Raw genomic sequence first — 25,996 nt, 5'->3', positions numbered from 1 at the left:
TAGTAAATCACGACACCAGTGTGTTTGCTTTGTCATTTCTTCATCTCAAACACACTTTGGAGATTTAGAGTTTTTATAGCAATAACTGAGTTTTAAGAGTTAAATCAAGCAGAAATATTTCTCTAATGTATTAATTGCAGATCCTCTTTGAATAATGATTATGTTAAACACAATGACTCGGTCCCCTGTTAGATAGTAAATCACGACACCAGTGTGTTTAATTTGTCATTTCTTGCCATCATAAACACACTGTAGATATTTAGAGTTTTTATAGCAATAACTGAGTTTTAAGAGTTAAATCAAGCAGAAATATTTCTCTAATGTATTAATTGCAGATCCTCTTTGAATAATGATTATGATTTACACAATGACTCGGTCCCCTGTTAGATAGTAAATCACGACACCAGTGTGTTTAATTTGTCATTTCTTCATCTCAAACACACTGTGGAGATTTAGAGTTTTTTTAGCAATAACTGAGTTTTAAGAGTTAAATCAAGCAGAAATATTTCTCTAATGTATTAATTGCAGATCCTCTTTGAATAATGATTATGTTAAACACAATGACTCGGTCCCCTGTTAGATAGTAAATCACGACACCAGTGTGTTTGCTTTGTCATTTCTTGCCATCATAAACACACTGTGGAGATTTAGAGTTTTTATAGCAATAACTGAGTTTTAAGAGTTAAATCAAGCAGAAATATTTCTCTAATGTATTAATTGCAGATCATCTTTGAATAATGATTATGTTAAACACAATGACTCGGTCCCCTGTTAGATAGTAAATCACGACACCAGTGTGTTTAATTTGTCATTTCTTCATCTCAAACACACTGTAGATATTCACTGTATATATTGAGATAACTCAATTTTATGGTGACTTGCATTAAAATGTTTATCCGTCTCAATTAAATTATGTGAACTGAATGACTTTTAACATTGACACTTTAGTTATTTAACCAACTGATGATTTTCAAGTCAGCAATCAACACACAACTGAGTTTTGACCTCCAAAATCTTATTATAGTGTATTTTTATGGTAAGTATTGGTGTTTTATGTTTTAAATCAAGCAGAAATCACTCTTTAAGGAAACAATTGCAGGTCACACTTTATACAGTGAACATGATTTCCTTAAATTGACTTAAGTCCCCTGTTGGATGGTAAAACACAACGCCTGTTTGATTGCTTTGCCATGTCTTGCCATCACAAACACACTGTAGAGATTTTGAAGGTCAGAACTAAATTTTTTGGTGACTTGCATGAAAATCTTCATCCGTCTCAATTAAATTATGTGAACCGAATGTCTTTTAACATTGACACTTTAGTCGAAGATTTTCAACTCAACAATCAACACACAACTGAGTTTTGACCTCCAAAATCATTATACAGTGTATATTAAATTTAAATAAAAAATAAAAATTTCCTTACAAAACAGTTTGACTCAAGTTTGACTCTCTACTGCTTATTCATTATTGTTTATGTTACATGGTCCATGTTTACATTACAGTATAAAATTGTTCCTAAGTTTTCCCCTTTTATATAGATGGTAATGACTAAATATCCTCGCACACCGAAATTTTCACACGTTAAAAAAAAGATCAAGCACGTTTACACACAGCCTCTGAAACTTTCCTTCCTTCATCATAAAAAAAAATCTGATCAGGTTCAGTTTTCTGCATTTTTCGCATCCATAGCAAGCATTTAAAGAGGGGTTTCAAATTTCTGTGTTATTCATTTTTGTGTTAAAATTTTGAACATAAGTTGAACAGTTTAAAAAAGAAAGTGTGAACCTTCAAATTAGCCATTATAGTTCATAAAGTTTTGCTGGCGTTTGTATCTAATTGAGAAAAGAATGAATGTAAATTGAAAGATGTTGTCATTGAACGCATTTTGTGCCAAAGCAAATAAATGATCCACAGTTTAGCCACATAGGCTGATGTGATCCCTGAGTGAAGAGTTTTGAAAAAGTGATGAGTATTCAGAAATGTGTCCTAGCAGATGTTTAAAAAACCCTGTAATATCACTATTAGTAAGGGATCACTGTATAATATCAGTCTTTAAATGTGAGATATTTAAAGTGAACCTAAAGTATACTTGCAATAGTGTGATTTTAGCACAATTAAATATACTTAATGGATGTTTCGCAAAAGCGTTGTTTAGTGATATTGCGTCCTTGTGTTTCTGCTGTACGTCATCAGCAACTGTCTAAGTTCAATTACAATACTCAAGAACACATGTACAGAGGATGCACAAAAGTACCCGGATGTTATAAGATATATGAGTATAAATAACTCCATACAGATCTATTGTTTTACAAAAATAATCTATTGTTTACAAAAGGAGAAAACGTGTGTACTTTAATGAAAACTTGGACCATGTGACATAAACTGAAGTTAACAGCAAAAAAATATACTATAATGCTGACTGTTGTTAGTGTTTTTTGTTGTATGAGTTAAAAGTGTATATGTTGGGTGAATCCTCATTGTGTTCTGGAAGAATGAGTTGATTTAAGACATCAATGAAGTGTTTTGGTAGTTTTAGCACATTTTGAACGTGAAATTAACTGCTTTGCTTTGAAAGGTGTCCTAGCGATTGTAGCTGAGAGATAGACGTCAAACAGACTCAAACAAAGACCCAGAATTCTGTGGTGTTACAGCACTGTGGCTGCTGTAAATGGCTGCTGTACGGTTTCTTTATGAAATAACAGGCACAATGGCAAAGATATTTCTGCAAAAACTCCAAAGTAACGTTCGGTTGCAGTGAGAAAGTCACAAGAGACAACTAAAAAAACTCATGCGTGTATTTAGCCTAGTGTAGATCTGTTTGCTTACACATCCCCCAAACTCCATTTACATATGAATACAGGAAAGGCCAAAGCCATTGTCTCACAGGTGAGGAACAGGCCTAACAGAGCTGTTACACCCATGTCACAGACACAAACTTCTCATCCAAACTAGAGAAAACGCTGGGATTTACCTGGGAAAATTAAATCAATGTACACTTTTTCCAATCCCTACGACACATTTTTCAATACTTGGGTCACTTTTTTAAAACTCTTCACACACTTTTTCACACAAATTCACACAACTGAATTTCAGCTTGGCACAGCAGTTATTTTAGTGTTCAAAATGCACTAAAACTACCAAAAAGGACCCAACAAACACACTTTTTCAATCATAAAACACAGACCTAAAACACATGATCATTACACAATGTTTTCTTTTGTAAAATTTTCTTTTCAAAAAAAGACTTACACTATAATTCACTGCAGTTTATGTTACATGGTCCTTGGTCCAGTACAGTATAACATTATTCCTAAATTTTTCCCTTTTGAATGGATGGCAATGCAATTTAAAAACTAACACCAGCTAAATCTATTTGTTTTGATAGTATTTTAGATTCAAAATATATTTCAATATGGTATTACTGTCGAAATGTAGCAAATGTCTATTTTTTTGAACATAAGTTTAACAGTTTTGAAAAGAGAATGTAAAAATGTTCAAATTGGCCTGTATAGTACATAATGTTTTGGTGGTGTTTGTGTCAAAGTCAGAAAAGAATGAATGTAAATTGAAAGATGTCGTCATTGAACACATTTTGTGCCCAAAGCAATGATAAATGATCCAGAGTTTAGCCACATAGACTGATGTGATCACTGAGTGAAGACAAAAAGTGAACAGTGAAAAAGTGATGAGGATTGAGAAATGTGTCCCAGCAAATGTAAAAAAAATAAATAAAAATAAAACTGTTGACATGTTTTAAATTGTTTTAAAAATTAAATTAAATATATTTTCATCTTATTAGAAGTGATATTTTCTTGGTGTTTAGCCCCACAGCTTTCTGCATATCGCTTTACGTTTTTTTTTTTTTATTGCATTGGCCAATACTAAATTGATATGTTAAAAACTGTGAATCATTTTTCATTGCTTTCACACAAAATGCATTCAATGACCACATTTTCCAAAATCCACGAACACTTTTGTTATTCGTACCTAACTATCTGCAAAACTATATATTTTTAGCACATTCTTTGAATGCTAACACACTGCTTTCAGAACTGATCAAACACATTCAAGTCAGAACGATGATCAACTCATTTCTGCAGAAATTATACTGAAATATAAAATCTTAAAATCCAAAGGGACCCACTTTATATTAGGTGGCCTTAACTGCTATGTACTAACATTTTAATTATCCATTTGATACAATGCACTTATTGTGTACATACATGTCTTTACATTGTACTTACATTTTTAAATATACCTGCATGTAATTACATCTGTAATTAATTTCTGTAGTTACATTTGTAATTACACTGTTGACACTTCCCTTACATCTAACCCTACCTTTAAACTTACCAATACAACCACACCTGACCCTACCCGTATCCCACCTCAATATCAGCAAAAGTGTTTTGCAATACAATATGAACACAATAAGTACATTGTACCTATTTAAGTACATAGTAGTTAAGGCCCCCTAATATAAAGTGGGGCCATCTAAAGTCATAATTTATCATTGATTTGGCATAAAATACATTCAATGGCGACATCTTTCGATTTATAAGAATTATTTTCTTACTTCAACACAAACACCACCAAAACATTATGAACTGTATAGGCCAATTTGAAAAATTTTTGATTCTCTTTTCAAAACTCCCTAACTTATGTTCAAAACTTAACTAAAATTAATTAAAAAAAACAAAACAATTTGCTACATTTTGGCAGTATTACCATATTGAAATATTGGGTGATTCTTTTGAATCCTCAGAATCCTTTTTGGTAGTTTTAGTGCATTTTGAACACTAAAATAACTGCTGTGCCAAGCTGAAATTCAGTTGTGTGAATTTGTGTGAAAAAGTGTGTGAAGAGTTTTAAAAAAGTGACCCAAGTATTGAAAAATGTGTCGTAGGGATTGGAAAAAGTGTACATTGATTTAATTTTCCCAGGTAAATCCCAGCGTTTTCTCTAGTTTGGATGAGAAGTTTGTGTCTGTGACATGGGTGTAACAGCTCTGTTAGGCCTGTTCCTCACCTGTGAGACAATGGCTTTGGCCTTTCCTGTATTCATATGTAAATGGAGTTTGGGGGATGTGTAAGCAAACAGATCTACACTAGGCTAAATACACGCATGAGTTTTTTTAGTTGTCTCTTGTGACTTTCTCACTGCAACCGAACATTACTTTCGAGTTTTTGCAGAAATATCTTTGCCATTGTGCCTGTTATTTCTTAAAGAAACCTTACAGCAGCCATTTACAGCAGCCACGGTGCTGTAACACCACAGAATTCTGGGTCTTTGTTTGAGTCTGTTTGACGTCTATCTCTCAGCTACAATCGCTAGGACACCTTTCAAAGCAAAGCAGTTAATTTCACGTTCAAAATGTGCTAAAACTACCAAAACACTTCATTGATGTCTTAAATCAACTCATTCTTCCAGAACACAATGAGGATTCACCCAACATATACACTTTTAACTCATACAACAAAAAACACTAACAACAGTCAGCATTATAGTATATTTTTTTGCTGTTAACTTCAGTTTATGTCACATGGTCCAAGTTTTCATTAAAGTACACACGTTTTCTCCTTTTGTAAACAATAGATTATTTTTGTAAAACAATAGATCTGTATGGAGTTATTTATACTCATATATCTTATAACATCCGGGTACTTTTGTGCATCCTCTGTACATGTGTTCTTGAGTATTGTAATTGAACTTAGACAGTTGCTGATGACGTACAGCAGAAACACAAGGACGCAATATCACTAAACAACGCTTTTGCGAAACATCCATTAAGTATATTTAATTGTGCTAAAATCACACTATTGCAAGTATACTTTAGGTTCACTTTAAATATCTCACATTTAAAGACTGATATTATACAGTGATCCCTTACTAATAGTGATATTACAGGGTTTTTTAAACATCTGCTAGGACACATTTCTGAATACTCATCACTTTTTCAAAACTCTTCACTCAGGGATCACATCAGCCTATGTGGCTAAACTGTGGATCATTTATTTGCTTTGGCACAAAATGCGTTCAATGACGACATCTTTCAATTTACATTCATTCTTTTCTCAATTAGATACAAACGCCAGCAAAACTTTATGAACTATAATGGCTAATTTGAAGGTTCACACTTTCTTTTTTAAACTGTTCAACTTATGTTCAAAATTTTAACACAAAAATGAATAACACAGAAATTTGAAACCCCTCTTTAAATGCTTGCTATGGATGCGAAAAATGCAGAAAACTGAACCTGATCAGATTTTTTTTTATGATGAAGGAAGGAAAGTTTCAGAGGCTGTGTGTAAACGTGCTTGATCTTTTTTTTAACGTGTGAAAATTTCGGTGTGCGAGGATATTTAGTCATTACCATCTATATAAAAGGGGAAAACTTAGGAACAATTTTATACTGTAGTGTAAACATGGACCATGTAACATAAACAATAATGAATAAGCAGTAGAGAGTCAAACTTGAGTCAAACTGTTTTGTAAGGAAATTTTTATTTTTTATTTAAATTTAATATACACTGTATAATGATTTTGGAGGTCAAAACTCAGTTGTGTGTTGATTGTTGAGTTGAAAATCTTCGACTAAAGTGTCAATGTTAAAAGACATTCAGTTCACATAATTTAATTGAGACGGATGAAGATTTTCATGCAAGTCACCAAAAAATTTAGTTCTGACCTTCAAAATCTCTACAGTGTGTTTGTGATGGCAAGAAATGGCAAAGCAATCAAACAGGCGTTGTGTTTTACCATCCAACAGGGGACTTAAGTCAATTTAAGGAAATCATGTTCACTGTATAAAGTGTGACCTGCAATTGTTTCCTTAAAGAGTGATTTCTGCTTGATTTAAAACATAAAACACCAATACTTACCATAAAAATACACTATAATAAGATTTTGGAGGTCAAAACTCAGTTGTGTGTTGATTGCTGACTTGAAAATCATCAGTTGGTTAAATAACTAAAGTGTCAATGTTAAAAGTCATTCAGTTCACATAATTTAATTGAGACGGATAAACATTTTAATGCAAGTCACCATAAAATTGAGTTATCTCAATATATACAGTGAATATCTACAGTGTGTTTGAGATGAAGAAATGACAAATTAAACACACTGGTGTCGTGATTTACTATCTAACAGGGGACCGAGTCATTGTGTTTAACATAATCATTATTCAAAGAGGATCTGCAATTAATACAATAGAGAAATATTTCTGCTTGATTTAACTCTTAAAACTCAGTTATTGCTATAAAAACTCTAAATCTCCACAGTGTGTTTGAGATGAAGAAATGACAAATTAAACACACTGGTGTCGTGATTTACTATCTAACAGGGGACCGAGTCATTGTGTTTAACATAATCATTATTCAAAGAGGATCTGCAATTAATACATTAGAGAAATATTTCTGCTTGATTTAACTCTTAAAACTCAGTTATTGCTATAAAAACTCTAAATCTCTACAGTGTGTTTGAGATGAAGAAATGACAACGCAAACACACTGGTGTCGTGATTTACTATCTAACAGTGGACCGAGTCATTGTGTTTAACATAATCATTATTCAAAGAGGATCTGCAATTAATACATTAGAGAAATATTTCTGCTTGATTTAACTCTTAAAACTCAGTTATTGCTATAAAAACTCTAAATCTCCACAGTGTGTTTATGATGGCAAGAAATGACAAAGCAAACACACTGGTGTCGTGATTTACTATCTAACAGGGGACAGAGTCATTGTGTTTAACATAATCATTATTCAAAGATGATCTGCAATTAATACATTAGAGAACTATTTCTGCTTGATTTAACTCTTGAAAACTCAGTTATTGCTATAAAAACTCTAAATCTCCACAGTGTGTTTATGGCAAGAAATGACAACGCAAACACACTGGTGTCGTGATTTACTATCTAACAGGGGACAGAGTCATTGTGTTTAACATAATCATTATTCAAAGATGATCTGCAATTAATACATTAGAGAACTATTTCTGCTTGATTTAACTCTTAAAACTCAGTTATTGCTATAAAAACTCTAAATCTCCACAGTGTGTTTATGGCAAGAAATGACAACGCAAACACACTGGTGTCGTGATTTACTATCTAACAGGGGACAGAGTCATTGTGTTTAACATAATCATTATTCAAAGATGATCTGCAATTTATACATTATAGAAATATTTCTGCTTGATTTAACTCTTAAAACTCAGTTATTGCTATAAAAACTCTAAATCTCCACAGTGTGTTTGAGATGGCAAGAAATGACAAAGCAAACACACTGGTGTCGTGATTTACTATCTAACAGGGGACCGAGTCATTGTGTTTAATATAATCATTATTCAAAGATGATCTGCAATTAATACATTAGAGAACTATTTCTGCTTGATTTAACTCTTAAAACTCAGTTATTGCTATAAAAACTCTAAATCTCCACAGTGTGTTTATGGCAAGAAATGACAACGCAAACACACTGGTGTCGTGATTTACTATCTAACAGGGGACAGAGTCATTGTGTTTAACATAATCATTATTCAAAGATGATCTGCAATTTATACATTATAGAAATATTTCTGCTTGATTTAACTCTTAAAACTCAGTTATTGCTATAAAAACTCTAAATATCTACAGTGTGTTTATGGCAAGAAATGACCAATTAAACACACTGGTGTCGTGATTTACTATCTAACAGGGGACCGAGTCATTGTGTTTAACATAATCATTATTCAAAGAGGATCTGCAATTAATACATTAGAGAAATATTTCTGCTTGATTTAACTCTTAAAACTCAGTTATTGCTATAAAAACTCTAAATCTCCACAGTGTGTTTGAGATGGCAAGAAATGACAAATTAAACACACTGGTGTCGTGATTTACTATCTAACAGGGGACAGAGTCATTGTGTTTAACATAATCATTATTCAAAGATGATCTGCAATTAATACATTAGATAAATATTTCTGCTTGATTTAACTCTTAAAACTCAGTTATTGCTATAAAAACTCTAAATCTCCACAGTGTGTTTGAGATGGCAAGAAATGACAAATTAAACACACTGGTGTCGTGATTTACTATCTAACAGGGGACAGAGTCATTGTGTTTAACATAATCATTATTCAAAGATGATCTGCAATTAATACATTAGAGAAATATTTCTGCTTGATTTAACTCTTAAAACTCAGTTATTGCTATAAAAACTCTAAATCTCCACAGTGTGTTTATGATGGCAAGAAATGACAACGCAAACACACTGGTGTCGTGATTTACTATCTAACAGGGGACAGAGTCATTGTGTTTAACATAATCATTATTTACTATATAAAGTGATGACCTGTGATTATTACCTTAAAGAACAATTTCTGCTTGTCCAGTCCTATATATATATTTTTTTTTTATTGGTGCAAGAAATCAAATCTCACTCTAAAAATCTCAAAAACAAAGGACATTTTTTGGGATTTTAGAGAGCAGAAACTATGTTTTATTCAAAAATAAGTCACACATTGAAATACCTTTACTGTAAAAAAAATGTGGGTCTCCAATTGAAAATTTTCTGTAAATTGATGCACTTTAATTCAATTAAAATTCAAGAAATTCAATTTGGCCAACTAAAAAATTTAGATGTGATCGGTCACTAGAAAATTTTCAATTGGAGACCTGATTTTTTTTACAGTATTGGTGTTCTTGAAAATAAGCTTAAATGAGAGATGTGGACGGATCATATACTGTAAGTATGAAGACACAACAGAGAATTAATTTCTTAAAGATAACTCTTAATTTTAAGAATTTTTTTTATTTCTTAAATTCTTTTCTGTAATGTCCACAACATGGCTTTTTCTCCGTTGTGTGCTCATTGTGTTCCCTGATGCCTGTGTGAACATTATATAATTATAATTATATATATATATTAAATAATGAAGACAGACTTGACTGCCAGCTCTCTTCCCTTTCACACACTCAGCTCCATTGCAGGCTATGGAGGTCCCCTGTTGGATAGGTAGACATCGGTCAGGTCCCCTCTTGGCATGTTTAAAAATAAAAAAATAAATGCTTATTTGAAGTTATATTATGAAAAAAGACCTTAAAACAAAATTTTGTATCTAAGTTTTGTTTCTTCAAAATGACTAGAAACACAGGTCCCCTCTTGGTCAGTGTGGAGTGATGGTCCCCTGTTGGTAATATAGACGTGTATGTGTGTGTGTGTGTGTGTGTGTGTGTGTGTGTGTGTGTGTGTGTGTGTGTGTGTGTGTGTGTGTGTGTGTGTGTGTGTGTGTGTGTGTGTGTGTGTGTGTGTGTGGACTGGTAATCCCTACGTTTTGGGGACAAAATGTCCCCACAAAGATAGCAATATCCGAATTCCTCATCCTTGTGGGGACTTGTTAGGTCCCCATGAGGAAAACATCTTATAAATCAGACTAAGTGATGTTTTTTGAAAATGTAAAAATGCAGAATGTCTCCTGTGATGGGTAGGGGCAGTGTGTGTGTGTGTGTGTGTGTGTGTGTGTGTGTGTGTGTGTGTGTGTGTGATGGGTAGGTTTAGGGGCAGGGGCAGTGTGTGTGTGTGTGTGTGTGTGTGTGTGTGTGTGTGTGTGTGTGTGTGTGTGTGATGGGTAGGTTTAGGGGCAGGGGCAGTGTGTGTGTGTGTGTGTGTGTGTGTGTGTGTGTGTGATGGGTAGGTTTAGGGGCAAGGGCAGTGTGTGTGTGTGTGTGTGTGTGTGTGATGGGTAGGTTTAGGGGCAGGGGCAGTGTGTGTGTGTGTGTGTGTGTGTGTGTGTGTGTGTGTGTGTGTGTGTGTGTGTGTGTGTGTGTGTGTGTGTGTGTGTGTGTGTGTGTGTGTGTGTGTGTGTGTGTGTGTGTGTGTGTGTGTGTGTGTGATGGGTAGGTTTAGGGGCAGTGTAGGGGGATAGAATATACGGTATGTACAGTATAAAAATCATTGCGCCTATGGAAAGTCCCCATAAAACATGAAAACCCAACGTGTGTGTGTGTGTGTGTGTGTGTGTGTGTGTGTGTGTGTGTGTGCTGCGTCCCTGTGTGTGTAATAATCAGTGTGTGTGTTGTGCTCCACCTATAGGCTCATATCACTAACACAGTCTTTAAATAACACACACACACTGCACTATTGACTTTAGAGCAGGTGTGTGTGTGTGAGTGTGTGTGTGTGTGTGTGTGTGTGTGTGTGTGTGTGTGTGTGTGTGTGTGTGTGTGTGTGTGTGTGTGTGTGTGTGTGTGTGTGTGTGTCTTTAGAGCAGGTGTGTGTGTGTGTGTGTGTGTGTGTGTGTGTGTGTGTGTGTGTGTGTGTGTGTGTGTGTGTGTGTGTGTGTGTGTGTGTGTGTGTCTTTAGAGCAGGTGTGTGTGTGTGTGTGTGTGTGTGTCTTTAGAGCAGGTGTGTGTGTGTGTGTGTGTGTGTGTGTGTGTGTGTGTGTGTGTGTGTGTGTGTGTGTGTGTGTCTTTAGAGCAGGTGTGTGTGTGTGTGTGTGTGTGTGTGTCTTTAGAGCAGGTGTGTGTGTGTGTGTGTGTGTGTGTGTCTTTAGAGCAGGTGTGTGTGTGTGTGTGTGTGTGTGTGTGTGTGTGTGTGTGTGTGTGCGTGTGTGTGCGTGTGTGTGTGTGTGTGTGTGTGTGACTTTAGAGCAGGTGTGTGTGTGTGTGTGTGTGTGTGTGTGTGTGTGTGTGTGTGTGTGTGTGTGTGTGTGTGTGTGTGTGTGTGTGTGTGTGTGTGTGTGTGTGTGTGTGTTGGTCAGTGGTGTTCAGTTCCTCCAATAGCAGCTCCTGATCAGATGGTGTTCAGACCAGACGCTCATGGCTGAACAGATGAGCAGTGCATTTGAGATTGAAACACCAGGAGCTGGACGTGAACATGAGAACTGAGTCCGGCTGACACTCGCAGAACACACTCGCAGAACACACTCGCGTCACGTCTGGCGTCACATTGAGCCGAGTGTGTGTGAGAGGGCCCAATATCTTCAAAGTCTATGATAGCTTTTGTGTGAGAAAGAAACCAAGATTTAACATCCACATTCCAAATTGACATTTTTATACTTGGCAAATATTCCTAAAAAAAAGTATTTTTTTTGTATTCCACTGGGGGGGAAATATGGGAAAGGGTGAGAGAATGATCAGGGGACTCTTCCTTTAACTTCATTAGTTTACTCTCCTCTGCAGTGGCTGCATCATCTACACCGAGCACCACTGGGCCAACAGAACCAACACCAGTCCAGAAACCCACTGACCCTGAACAAATCACAACTCAACAAACAATACTGGATGTTACAAGCAACACTCAGACAACCACTTCTCAATCATCTTCAACAACGTCTGAATCTGCGATAACCACCGTCGACTCAACGGAAACAACATCTACAGCAAAACCCAACAGCACCATCACAGGTACAGGACCCAACAGAGACACTTGAGATCAGGCTCTAGTATACCTCTATGTTTGGCTGGGACTTCCCCTGTTATGAATGCATAGAAGCTTGAATATCTTCTGTATTTATGGGAGATAATGGCTAGAGATGCCACAATTTTCAATATAATATTGAACCGTTCGGTACGGCATTCACGGTTCAATACGCGCTTCTGAATTGCGTTTTTTTTCGGTTTTGCATTTAATTAAAGGGTTAGTTCACCCAAAAATGAAAATTCTGTCATTAATGACTTACCCTCATGTGGTTGGACACCGTCAGACCTCCGTTCATCTTCAGACACAAATGAAGATATTTTAGTGTAAATCTGATGGCTCCATTGGCTCAATGCACTTTACACTCTCAAGACCCTTAAAAGACACTAAAGACGTCGATACAAAGTCCATCTCACTACAGCGGCTCTACAATAACTTTATGAATCGCCGACAATAGTTTTTGTGTGCAAAAAAATCCTAAATAACGACTTATATAGTGATGACGATTTCAAAACAAGGCATCATGAAGCTTCGAAGCATTATGAATCAGTGAGTCGATTCATGATTCGGATCGCGTGTCAAACCCCCAAACTGCTGAAATTTGGCGATTCAAACCGCTGAATCGACTCACTGATTCATAATGCTTCGAAGCTTCATGAGGCCGTGTTTTGAAATCGTCATCACTATGTAAGTCGTTATTTAGGGTTTTTTTGCGCACAAAAACTATTGTCGGCGATTCATAAAGTTATTGTAGAGCCGCTGTAGTGAGATGGACTTTGTATCGACGTCTTTAGTGTCTTTTAAGGGTCTTGAGAGTGTAAAGTTGAGCCAATGGAGGCCTTTCAGAGCATCAGATTTACACTAAAATATCTTCATTTGTGTCTGAAGATGAACGGAGGTCTGACGGGTGTCCAACCACATGAGGCTCAGTCATTAATGACACAATTTACATTTTTGGGTGAACTAACCCTTTAATTATTTTTCTACAAATTCTATAATTTGCCTCCATCCCACTACTGAACAACACAACATACATTCACATCACAGGTTAGTGGTGGAGTTATACTCACGGAACACTATAGTTATTCACAATCACCAAAGTTCATTATTTGTATTTTGTATTTTAAAGCCTTCATTCGCGTGCATATGCACTGTTTCAACATCAGTCCCTCCAGAAAAACGCGATTATGCGATCGCATGATTTAATGCATAATCAGTCCGCATATTTATGCGGGGGCTGCATTTTTTCAAATACGCCGCACTTTCGCCGCGTAAATTGCCTATTTCCGCGTGCAAAATATGCGGGGCTAGCATGATTTCATAATCCCCGCATTTTCGTTGCAAAAAAGTCATATATATTAGCAGAAAGTTGAAAAATGTTCGTTTACTTCACACAAGAGCCGCCATTTCCCCCTATTGCCATGGGAATGTTTTGAAGTGACGTAATTACCCGACAAAAGCTGCAAACCCCGTGGAGAAACCAAAGATATCGCTGAAACCATGATGAAGCACACAAATACCCATTTGCCAACTAAAATAACAGCAAAAGACCGCACAGTCATAAACACAGTGGGTTATGTCTAAAGTGAAAGTAAAATCGGTGTGTGTCTGTATATTAGATGAGCGCAGGTCTTAAATTGACAGCAGCGCAGCCTATAGTGAACACGCTGTCCTTAAAGGGACAGTTCACCTCTAAAATGATGTCATTATTTACTCACTCTAATATTGTTTCAAACCTGTATTCATTTCTCAATGACAGAATTTTCATTTTTGAGTGAACTATCCCTTTAATGCTAATACAACAACAAAAGACAAAGAGAAAATCACTCACTGTTCTTGACTGAAGAACTAATACAGTAGCTTTAATAAGAATCAGTGTATATTTTATAGTGAAGTCTGCGTGTTTTATTTTTACATTTATTCATTCAATTTCATACTTAAATACTGCTCACTGCAAAAAAAGATTTTCTTACTTAGTAGTTTTGTCTTGTTTTCAGTCCAAATATCTAAAATATCTTACATTAAGAAGCATTTACTAGACAAGCAAAAGTTTTTGTCTTATTTTGGGGGAAAATAACTCAAAATTAAGGGAGTTTTTGCTTATAATAAGCAAAATAATCAGCCAATGGGGTAAGCAAAATAATCTTAATTCAAACAGAAAACATACATAATCGAAATCACGAATATTACAGCATTTAAACATGACTAACACACACACACTGAGTCACTAAAACAATTACGGTCATAGAATACACTCGTTCACAGTTTGAACGTTCTCATTTAGATCTGAGGGGAATTATCCATTGTTGCTTTTAGTGTGACTGCGTTACAAAGCTGAGCACTAAATGATATTCAAAGTCACATGACACGCTTTAACATTATATAAAGCTCATAAACACTGCATGAGATCATCATTGCCATGTTTTGTGTTGTTGTTCCAGCCGGGACGTCACAGAAATAGAAACCGTTTCTAAAGGGGCGGATCCACTTGTCCGTGCGATACTTCTGTCGCACCGCACTCCACTTTATTCCTATGGGTGACGCCAAGCGACTTTAACGTGCCCGCAAAGCATTCTGGGAAGGCGGCGCTGCATTTGAACAAATGCTGCGCGTCAATAAAGCTGGCCGATGCCCATCTTTATGCAAATGAATCCGTTGAACGCGATGCGACTATCCAATAGAAGTAGAGCACATGGAGACTGTGGGAAGTAAAAAACACAACGTTCCCCGCTGGCTCAATGGCACATCCATAGCGGTAAACTTGAGGAATGGCCATCAACATACACCAAGGCCGTAACCATGTCTTGAACTTTGGGGGGGGGGCAATTTTTTTTTTTTATAAAGCATAAAGAAACAGAACAGTGAACGAAATTCTAGGTCTAATTCTAGTTGGGAAATAATCCTATTGGGACTATTTGCAAACAATATTTGCGTAAAATATATTATTAGTCCCGAGATTCTACACATTAGTGAATAACTAATCTGTTGATGATATTGGAGTTCTCAAGTGGTCTAGTGGTAGAAATTTTGCAAACTGTGTCAAAGGTTCCAGGTTCTAATCCGCTCTCATATAGTTTTTTCTTCTTGATGTTCATCGATGATTGTATAATAAGAGCAGGGACACATTTGTGTGCATTACAAATCCAGGCGGAAATCCCCAAAAATTATATCATTTTAATTTATTATGAAAACCCTATTTAAGTAAATTTCACGAGTTTGTCCGTAATGATTAATGAGATGCATTCGGATGGGACTAAAATCACTGAGAATCTCTGGTAATAATTACTTTACCCCCAAATAAAACTAATCCTGTTCGAATAGGGCTCAAGACTGTAACCATGGTTCCCTGAGAAGGGGAATGAAACACTGCCTGCATGTCTCTTTATACTCACAAGTTCTCCCTGTGTGACGTCATGGACTGCCATCTGCCAACTAACTAACACACTTCAGGCAGAAAGGCAAAGACGGAAACCAAAACACCAAGATAATAACACAGAACATACAGTTACAGTAGCTCCCCCATACCAGAAGGTGCTTCTTCGCGACGATGATAGGAGGGAGAGCGGGGGCTCTGGAGGAGGACGAGGGTAATAAATCAGACAAAAAATACTCCCCCTCCATTGAACCGATTGGTAACGCCCAACCAATGAGTCACACATTCACCAAAACAACGCGAGTGATGTTTGAATGGGAGAGCACACGGGTAACATTAGCGCCAAAAATGAAGAGAAGCGCTGCACAGCGGACTATATTTAACTGCTGGTCAGAGAGGGATGCAAAAAACTAAAAAAAGCATGTACTGAGAATGAGGTATGAGAATATTGTGTAATAGCTAAGTACACACCACATATATTTTAGCTAGCTAATCCATTGCAATGTATTTAGCTATAACTATCAGTATAATAAGTTACCAAAGCAGCCGTCTGTTATGCTAGTTCATTTTTCAATAGTGTCTTTAATTATCAATGATTTACAGTTGTTCAAGAGCCGATGTGTTTCCCTTTCAAAAATTAAAATGCATTAAGGTTGAATGTAAAAATCTTAACCCACACCCCCATCCTACCCAAAAGCGTGTCATATACACGCCATAAAGTGCGTATCATATGCACGCAAAAAACTGCGTAGCATATGCACGCCAAAACTCATTTTGGCGTATACATTCCACGAGATTGCACACTCGTATTATTGATACACATTGTCATGAGATCGTGTTGGAGCTATAGATAGATGGATAGATGGATAGATGGATAGATGGATAGATGGATAGATGGATAGATGGATAGGAACACACACTAATACTGTGTTTGACCCCCTTTAGCCTTCAGAACTGCCTTAATTCTACGTGGCATTGATTCCACAAGGTGCTGAAAGCATTCTTTAGAAATGTTGGCCCATATTGATAGGAGAGCATCTGCAGTTGATGGAGATTTGTGGGATGCACATCCAGGGCACGAAGCTCCCGTTCCACCACATCCCAAAGATGCTCTATTGGGTTGAGATCTGGAGACTGTGGTGGCAATTTTAGTCCAGTGAACTCATTGTCATGTTTAAGAAACCAATTTGAAATGATTGGAGCTTTGTGACGGTGCATTATCCTGCTGGAAGTAGCCATCAGAGGATGGGGACATGGTGCTCATAAAGGGATGGACATGGGCAGAAACAATGCTCAGGTAGGCTGTGGCATTTAAACCATGCCCAATTGGCACTAAGGGGCCTAAAGTGTGCCAAGAAAACATCCCCCACACCATTACACCACCACCACCAGCCTGCACAGTGGAAACAAGGCATGATGGATCCATGTTCTCATTCTGTTTACGCCAAATTCTGACTCTACCATCTGAATGTCTCAACAGAAATCCAGACTCATCAGACCAGGAAACATTTTTCCAGTCTTCAACTGTCCAATTTTGGTGAGCTTGTGCAAATTGTCGCCTCTTTTTCCTATTAGTAGTGGAGATGAGTGGTACCCGGTGGGGTCTTCTGCTGTTGTAGCCCATCCGCCTCAAGGTTGTGTGTGTTGTGGCTTCACAAATGCTTTGCTGCAGACCTCGGTTGTAACGAGTGGTTATTTCAGACAAAGTTGCTCTTCTATCAGCTTGAATCAGTCGGCCCATTCTCCTCTGACCTCGAGCATCAACAAGGCATTTTCTCCCACAGGACTGCCGCATACTGGATGTTTTTCCCTTTTCACACCATTCTTTGTAAACCCTAGAAATGGTTGTGCGTGAAAATCCCAGTAACTGAGCAGATTGTGAAATACTCGGCCCGTCTGGCACCAACAACCATGCCACGCTCAAAATTGCTTAAATCATCTTTATTTCCCATTCTGACATTCAGTGTGGAGTTCAGGAGATTGTCTTGACCAGGACCACACCCCTAAATGCATTGAAGCAACTGCCATGTGATTGGTTGATTAGATAATTGTATTAATGAGAAATTGAACAGGTGTTCCTAATAATCCTTTAGGTGAGTGTATGTACATGACCTCAATAATTTTGTGATGCAATATATCACCATTATGTTTGCATTGTACTCGATTGTGCCGTCATCTTGTATGTTTGCGAAAGTGGTTCTTGGGCAGTTCCTTCACACACAGAGCGGTTATCGACAGGTGGAAAAAAGCCGCCATTTTAGGTGTTACAGTGTTTTCCTGACAACGACTGACAGTTTGGAAGAATAAGCCCAAATGGACTCGATTTCAAAGCTGCAATCCCCTGTTCCGTCAACACAGAATGACGAGTGTTAAAGCCGTTTCACAAGGGAAAATGTTTATTTACTATTTATTCAATTTATTGAATTTCTTTATTTAGGATAATATATTTCTTACCCTTAACTTCCATGATCTAAAGAATTAAAAGGTTGTCATTTGAAAGTGTGTAGGTCTAGTTGCATTATTATGCTGTTATATTAGGATTATATATTCAGTGGCATAAAATAGTCTTAAAATGACAATAATATAGTTTATCGCAATTATTTCTGGGACGATATATCGCGAAACAAAAAGTAGTTATCGTGACAGGCCTACTCGTGTGGTAAAAAAAAAAAACAGAGCGAGTGGTCCGGATAGTCAATAGTGACCCTATTTACTTTCTCAGCCCACATTACTAGTCTTGTGGTGAACAATTAGTACGTGCAAGTTAATACACATAAATTAAATTTGTTTGTCGTGGTAATCTTTAATCAAAATCTGAAAATTTGTTTCCGTTCTAAAATGGCGTTCCTTCTCTGATTCTTTGAAAAAAAATATTATAAAATAGTTCCACCAACAATAAGACTGGACTTTTTAACATTAACATAATCAAAACTGAATTTTTTTCAGGAAGACGAAAATGTGTTAGCTGGGTTTACTGTAATAAACTGTAGAACTACTACAGATTCATACCTCTCATATCACAGCACAATGTAGGGGAGAGCGGGGCATAACCTAATGCGGGGTTCGTTGTAACGCGCATGTTTTAACCCTTTCCACTCATGCCAGAATGACAAAACTTAGTGTATTTACTAGTTGCCATATCAACATTATTTAGAGAAAAAATGGCTCCAAAATTAAAAAATTTCTGGAAGATATTACTGAACATGTATTTAACCATAGCAAAAGTACATTTCTTACTTAAGTTTAGTTTTCATGTCGGTTTTTTTGTGTTTATTTAAAATAAGACAAATCTGATATTATTGTAATCTTATATCTGTTATTTAACAGTTGAGATGTTCTTTAATGCTGATCTAACAGCAGAAGACACGAGCCGCGGTTCATATCCCAGTTGTGCAGATGGGGTGTGTGTTAACACTGCGTTACAATCAGCCCCTATTAGAAATATGCCATTATATTTTATACTTTTATGAATTATTTTGAGAAACCATGAGAAAAGGGTGAATAATGACAGAGTTAATGTTCAGAAATTATTCGTTATTATTATGTTTTGAACTCTGCTGTATAGCTGTATTTAGTGATGTATTTGTTGTCAAACACAAAAATGCTTGTATTTTTAATGCCATTATTTTATTTTAAAAAGTTAATAATTGTATTTTGTTGACAAAATATTTTAGTTTGTCTTGAATATTTTTTTGATTATATCAGGTAATATTTTAAGCTGTTATTTGGTCATGTTACAATGTACCCCATCTATGGGGCATGTTGTCACATTTCACTTCCATTCTTTCGGGGTAAATCAAGAAAAAAGTAAACACTGTATTAATGAAACAAAACCACATAATTGTACTAGACATGTGTGACATTAAAGGGTTAGTTCACCCAAAAGTGAAAATTCTGTCATTAATTCCTCACCCTCATGTGGTTGGACACCCGTCAGACCTCCGTTCATCTTCAGACACAAATGAAGATATTTTAGTGTAAAGCTGATGCTCTGAAAGGCTTCAGATTGGCCTCCATTGGCATTCAGTACATTTACACTCACAAGACCCATAAAAGGCTCTTAAAACGCCGTTACAAAGTCCATCTCACCACAGTGACTCTACAATAAGTTTACGATGCGACGACAATAGTTTTTGTGCGCAAAAAAAAATCAAAATAACACCTTTATCCAGCTTGTTCTTGTCTTCCGTGTGTGTCTCCACGACGCATGCGTGAGAATATGAGCAGATCCGGCGTTCGGACACATGACCCAGAAGAGATTTGTTTACGAGCAGAGGAAGACGCGCGTGTCTCAGCTGTTGAATTCTACACTGATCGTGCTTTAGGTCTCGGCGTAGTTCTCAAAATGGGGCTAAAGTGTGTATTTCATGGATTCCTGAATGCCGGATCTGCGTCATATTCTCACGCATGCGTCGTGGAGACACACACGGAAGACAAGAACAAGCTGGATAAAGGTGTTATTTTGATTTTTTTTCGCGCACAAAAACTATTGTCGTCGCATCGTAAACTTATTGTAGAGTCACTGTGGTGAGATGGACTTTGTAACGACGTTTTAAGAGCCTTTTATGGGTCTTGTGAGTGTAAATGTACTGAATGCCAATGGAGGCCTATCTGAAGCCTTTCTCAGCATCAGCTTTACACTAAAATATCTTCATCTGTGTCTGAAGATGAACGGAGGTCTGACGGGTGTCCAACCACATGAGGGTGAGGAATTAATGACAGAATTTTCATTTTTGGGTGAACTAACCCTTTAATGTGGGAAAAAATAAATACTCTGAGAAAGTCAAAAGGAGTTAGGTTGTGCCCCGCTCTCCCCTATTATTAACACTTTTATACCAACTACAGAGACAAAGGAGCCCGTCAGTCCAACAGACCCTGGAGAGTCACTGACCACAACACAACAAATCACAACTCAACAAACAAGACTGGATGTTCCAAGCAACACTCAGACAACCACTTCTCAATCATCTTCAACAACGTCTGAATCTGCGATAACCATCCTCGACTCAACTGAAACATCTACAGCAAAACCCGACAGCATCATCACAGGTACAGGACCCAACAGAGACACTCGAGATCAGGCTCTAGTATACCTCTATGTTTGTTGATTTATATTTATTTGTTTTGTAGAAAGTGAATTGCTTTCTTTACAGTGAATTTCATTTTGTATAAATTTTATCTTAATTTTAATTTTTTAGCATGAGACTACTTTCAAAACAAAAAAAAGTACAAAAAAATCTAGAAAAAAATGCTCTTAGTAATTTGTCTTGTTTCTAGTCTAAATATTTAAACATTCTTAAATCAAGATGCATTTACTAGACAAGTACAATATAATGTCCTTTGTCCTGCTGCTCTCAGTCACATAAGTACCTGATGCTCATTCATTATGCAGCTCATTATGCGGGTTATTATGTCCTCTCAGGTGATACTCATCATTATTCATTAGCGATCACGCCTCCTTGCATACGGGCTTTGTGAAGAAAAACTGTCTTACAAATTTTAAATCAGTGTATTGTTTTATGTGAATGAGTACGCTCAATGATTCTCACATCAGTTTGAAGCAAAAACTCTAGGCAAATACACCCTGGAGTCAAAAGTCTTGTGAACACATATCTATTGTGCGTTTTGAGGCCTTCATTTTAAAACATTTTTTTTCTCGTTTTTTTTTCAAAAATCATGCATAAACATTTTTCTCTCAAGAATACAAGCATGTACAAACATGTTACTTAGATATTATGGTAGCCCAGTTTGTGCTGAATACAGTGTAATTACACTTTTGCTATTAATGTGTTTATAAGCAACTGAAAAAAACACAAATGTCAGAGCATGTCAAAACTTCTAAAGGGCCCCAAAACAGCTCAGACCCCTCAGGGTTAATGTGGTTGATTTCTCTCTGTCTTGAATAGCTCAGGGAGACAGAGATGGAGAAGATGTGGCAGTAAATCCAGGGCTCGTTGCAGTGCTGTGTATTTTCTGCATTGTGATGGCTGTGGTTGTTGTGGTTGTGATAGTGAAGGCTGTTCGCTCCAGAAGGCCACAGTTTGAGAGGCTTGATGATGTACCATTGGTGAGTCTCAAATAGGGGGCCAAGAACCCTCATTATTATTCTTATATTCTGCATTTTCCTCTGGCTGTGAGTTTTTGGCAGGCCATAGAATGGTAAAGTTCTGTCAAACGGTTTTCATATATATTCTAGCTAATGACTTCTGAACCAAATAGTCTAAAAAACAAAATCGGCTTACAAACTGAACATTATAATGTCTCCTATTGGTGTGATTGGCCCTTTAAAAGGAATGTGCCGACTTTTTGTGACTTTATCTTATTCCCTGTGTCCTCCAGAGTTAGAGAAGTCCACACACACCATTCTCATCTCCGCGCCATAACTCTGTCTGACACACCCACCGCTAGCCTAGCTTAGCACAAAGACTGGAGGTAAACGACTCCAGATAGCCTAGCTTAGCACAAAGACTGGAGGTAAACGGCTCCAGATAGCCTAGCTTAGCACAAAGACTGGAGGTAAACGGCTTCAGATAGCCTAGCTTAGCACAAAGACTGGAGATAAACGGCTCCAGCTAGCCTAGCTTAGCACAAAGACTGGAGGTAAACGGCTCCAGCTAGCCTAGCTTAGCACAAAGACTGGAGGTAAACGGCTTCAGATAGCCTAGCTTAGCACAAAGACTGGAGGTAAATGACTCCAGATAGCCTAGCTTAGCACAAAGACTGGAGGTAAACGGCTCCAGATAGCCTAGCTTAGCACAAAGACTGGAGGTAAACGGCTCCAGATAGCCTAGCTTAGCACAAACACTGGAGGTAAACGACTCCAGATAGCCTAGCTTAGCACAAAGACTGGAGGTAAACGGCTCCAGCTAGCCTTGCTTAGCACAAAGACTGGAGGTAAACGGCTCCAGCTAGCCTAGCTTAGCACAAAGACTGGAGGTAAATGGCTCCAGATAGCCTAGCTTAACACAAAGACTGGAGGTAAACGGCTCCAGCTAGCCTAGCTTGGCACAAAGACTGGAGGTAAACGGCTCCAGATAGCCTAGCTTAGCACAAAGACTGGAGGTAAACGGCTCCAGATAGCCTTGCTTAGCACAAAGACTGGAGGTAAATGGCTCCAGATAGCCTAGCTTAGCACAAAGACTGGAGGTAAATGGCTCCAGATAGCCTAGCTTAGCACAAAGACTGGAGGTAAACGGCTCCAGCTAGCCTAGCTTAGCACAAAGACTGGAGGTAAACGGCTCCAGCTAGCCTAGCTTAGCACAAAGACTGGAGGTAAACGGCTCCAGATAGCCTTGCTTAGCACAAAGACTGGAGGTAAACGGCTCCAGATAGCCTAGCTTAGCACAAAGACTGGAGGTAAACGGCTCCAGCTAGCCTAGCTTAGCACAAAGACTGGAGGTAAACGGCTCCAGCTAGCCTAGCTTAGCACAAAGACTGGAGGTAAACGGCTCCAGCTAGCCTACTGCTCAATAAGCAGACCCAATGATATTACAAAGCACCTGAAAATAGGCTAACTTCCGTCAACATAACCAACGTAACGACTGGCTTACACAGGGAGCGCTGGGACTATTTTCAGCCGCTGTGTAATATCATTACGCCGCTGCACTCATGGGGCGGCTCACAGCTCTTGATTATTACGCAGGAATGTGAGTATAGTTCCTGCCATATCGGCCTAGAACATCACAACTTCACATTTTCTGTCGGTCTTAGTACACGATGGAACTACAGAAGAGTCGAGTTTTAAAGAGGAAAAATATGGAAAGTCTTTGGTCATTTTTGAGCGAGATGCTAACGGTCTAATCAGATTCAATGATCTATGCTAAGCTATGCTAAAAGTGCTACCACCAGAACCGGAGATCGGCTGAGTGGATTCAAAAACAGTCAAACTCATCTGTTTAACTCTAGGGGAGTAGGAGAATGAGCCTATTTACAAAAATAGTGGCGTGTTCCTTTAATGGCCCTTTCACACCTGCCTTGTTTGGTCCAGATTTTCTGACTTTTCAGTTTGATCCGAATCAAAAACCACGGTCCGGAACAAACAGACAAAATTTGGTCAGATGAAAAGAGGTCGTCTCGGTCCAGATCAAACTGAACAAAGATTCGGTTCTATTCTAGTGTGAAAGCATTTTCTGTATGGTTCAGACTTTCAGAGCATTTGCAGGAAGTTCCTGTTTATGTTTAAATATGTTATTTTTAAATTTCATCTCGGCTATATTGATTATGAAAAGTGAAAAGATGCGCGATATGTCAGAAAACAGAAGGTCAGAAATGATTTTGACCACTTCATTAAGTTCTGTTTTGTAGAAAGCCTTTCTTTAAAGTGAATTTCGTTTTGTTTAAAGTGTATCTTCGTTTTAATCAATGTTTCATCAGCCAATCGCCTGGATTTAATAAATAAGAAGCAAATATTGCAGACAACAATCGTGACACTTGCGTTGCTCTTGAACACGTCTCATAAATAAACCCAAACTCCGCCTCACAGACATGAGAAATATGAGAAAGCTTAAAATGTCCACTTTTTAACGAAACAATTCAAAACGTAAAGAAATAGTCCAGCAATGCACACGGTTCACTAGTGGCAGCGCTCTTTAGTGCGCTCGCATAATTGCAATGTCAAACCAAACCAAAACTAACCCAATGTATCAAAACATGAACTTCGGTTCGGATCTTGGTGTGGACTTACAGGTGTGAAATAGAAATCGTAACATTATAAATGTTTTACCTGTTGCTGCATAAAAGTATTAAAAATAAACAGACCCCGAACTTTTGAACGGTATAGTGTATTGCATATTCAAACTTTAACGATTGTCTTTTTCTTTTATCAGGGCAAGATAAATGAGGACGCACCATTTGCCCACTACCCTCCAAAGTGAACGCCAGTTTTTGTCAATAAACTGCGTAGTTATGCATGTAATTTTATTTGTGTTTGTTTTGAAATGCACCTTTTTAAATCTATAGACTTGATGTGCAATATCCAGTGTATTTATGAAATATGTAATGATGCTCATTTTTTCCTTAAATTGCCACAACTTATGACAAACCTTTAGTCAAATTGAGAAATCATGTTGTTGTTGTTTTGGTTGATGAAATGCCATAGCCCCCTTTTGATAAAACTATACTTTCTGCTAAACGAATACATGTCATTTTAGGATAAACGCATGCTGAAGGCCACCTTATTATGTCAAGAAATATTGCACTGTCAATATTCACCATCGCCAGAGTCTGATTTTCAGCTTGTCCTCCAGATGGCGACAACATTGCTTGCAAGCTGTTGTATAATGTGCTCATAAAGACCTGATATTTTGATATTATTATTTGAGAAATGAGAGTTATATCTTTGTTCAAGTCCAATAATATATTTTAAATGGAAGGTTTGGCAAGAGACCAACTCAAAGCTATTTGTTTTTTTAAAGGAACAGTTTATTGACCCTTTAGACAATATGGTTTGTGGGGGGTTTATGTTTTGTGTCATATTTGATACATCAGGCTTTTATGGCCCATATGCAATAGTATGATATAGTAAGAATATGGACTCAAGGAGGGAAAAAAAAACATCTCAAATATATTTAGAGGACAAAACTGAACAAAAATATCAAATTTCTTGCATATGTTGGTATTTATATGGCCAAAAAGTAAGATGAGATTTCAAATCCATCAAAGCCTGAGGAATCAATTATGGAATTTACATACAAGTGAGTTTTATTTAAACAATAAATAAATAATCAATTACAGCTGAGCTGCTTGCAAGTACACGAAAGATTTCACAGCAAAAAGACACCATCTGAAAGTGGACATTTGTAAAATGATACACTAAAAGGCATTTATGCTCATGTTTTTGTTTATCAAATAAACAAAATTTATTGTATGCTTTATAGGTTTAACCTTTTTTGCTCTGGGAGCATTTCCGCCTGGATTTGGCCGACACAAATGTAAAATCTTCACACACACACACACACACACACACACACACACACACACACACACACACACACACACACACACACACACACACACACACACACACACACACACACACACACACACACACACACACACACACACACACACACACACACACACACACACACACACACACACACACACACACACACACACACACACACACACACACACACACACACACACACACACACACACACACACACACACACACACACACACACACACACACACTGTCTCTAAACACACAATACTGGAGTC

General features: G+C 37.3%; 1 protein-coding gene across 1 annotated transcript in view; it reads left to right on the top strand.

Annotated features, from left to right (window-relative positions):
- The window catches only part of cist1 (colon, intestine and stomach enriched 1), a 37,526-nt gene extending 11,881 nt beyond the window's left edge, over positions 1 to 25,645 (top strand). Inside the window, exons 4-7 of the mRNA XM_079845322.1 lie at positions 12,165 to 12,389; positions 20,621 to 20,824; positions 21,682 to 21,842; positions 24,601 to 25,645. Coding sequence (XP_079701448.1) covers positions 12,165 to 12,389; positions 20,621 to 20,824; positions 21,682 to 21,842; positions 24,601 to 24,648 — 638 coding nt within the window. The 3' untranslated portion in view covers positions 24,649 to 25,645. The remainder of the gene's footprint in view (positions 1 to 12,164; positions 12,390 to 20,620; positions 20,825 to 21,681; positions 21,843 to 24,600) is intronic.
- Positions 25,646 to 25,996: the final 351 nt, after the last annotated feature.

Source organism: Gobio gobio, assembly GCF_949357685.1.
Source record: "Gobio gobio genome assembly, chromosome: 19".
Taxonomy (NCBI): Eukaryota; Metazoa; Chordata; class Actinopteri; order Cypriniformes; family Gobionidae; genus Gobio; species Gobio gobio.
The sequence above is the reverse complement of the archived record's forward strand: the minus strand, read 5'-3'. Positions and strand labels throughout refer to the sequence as shown.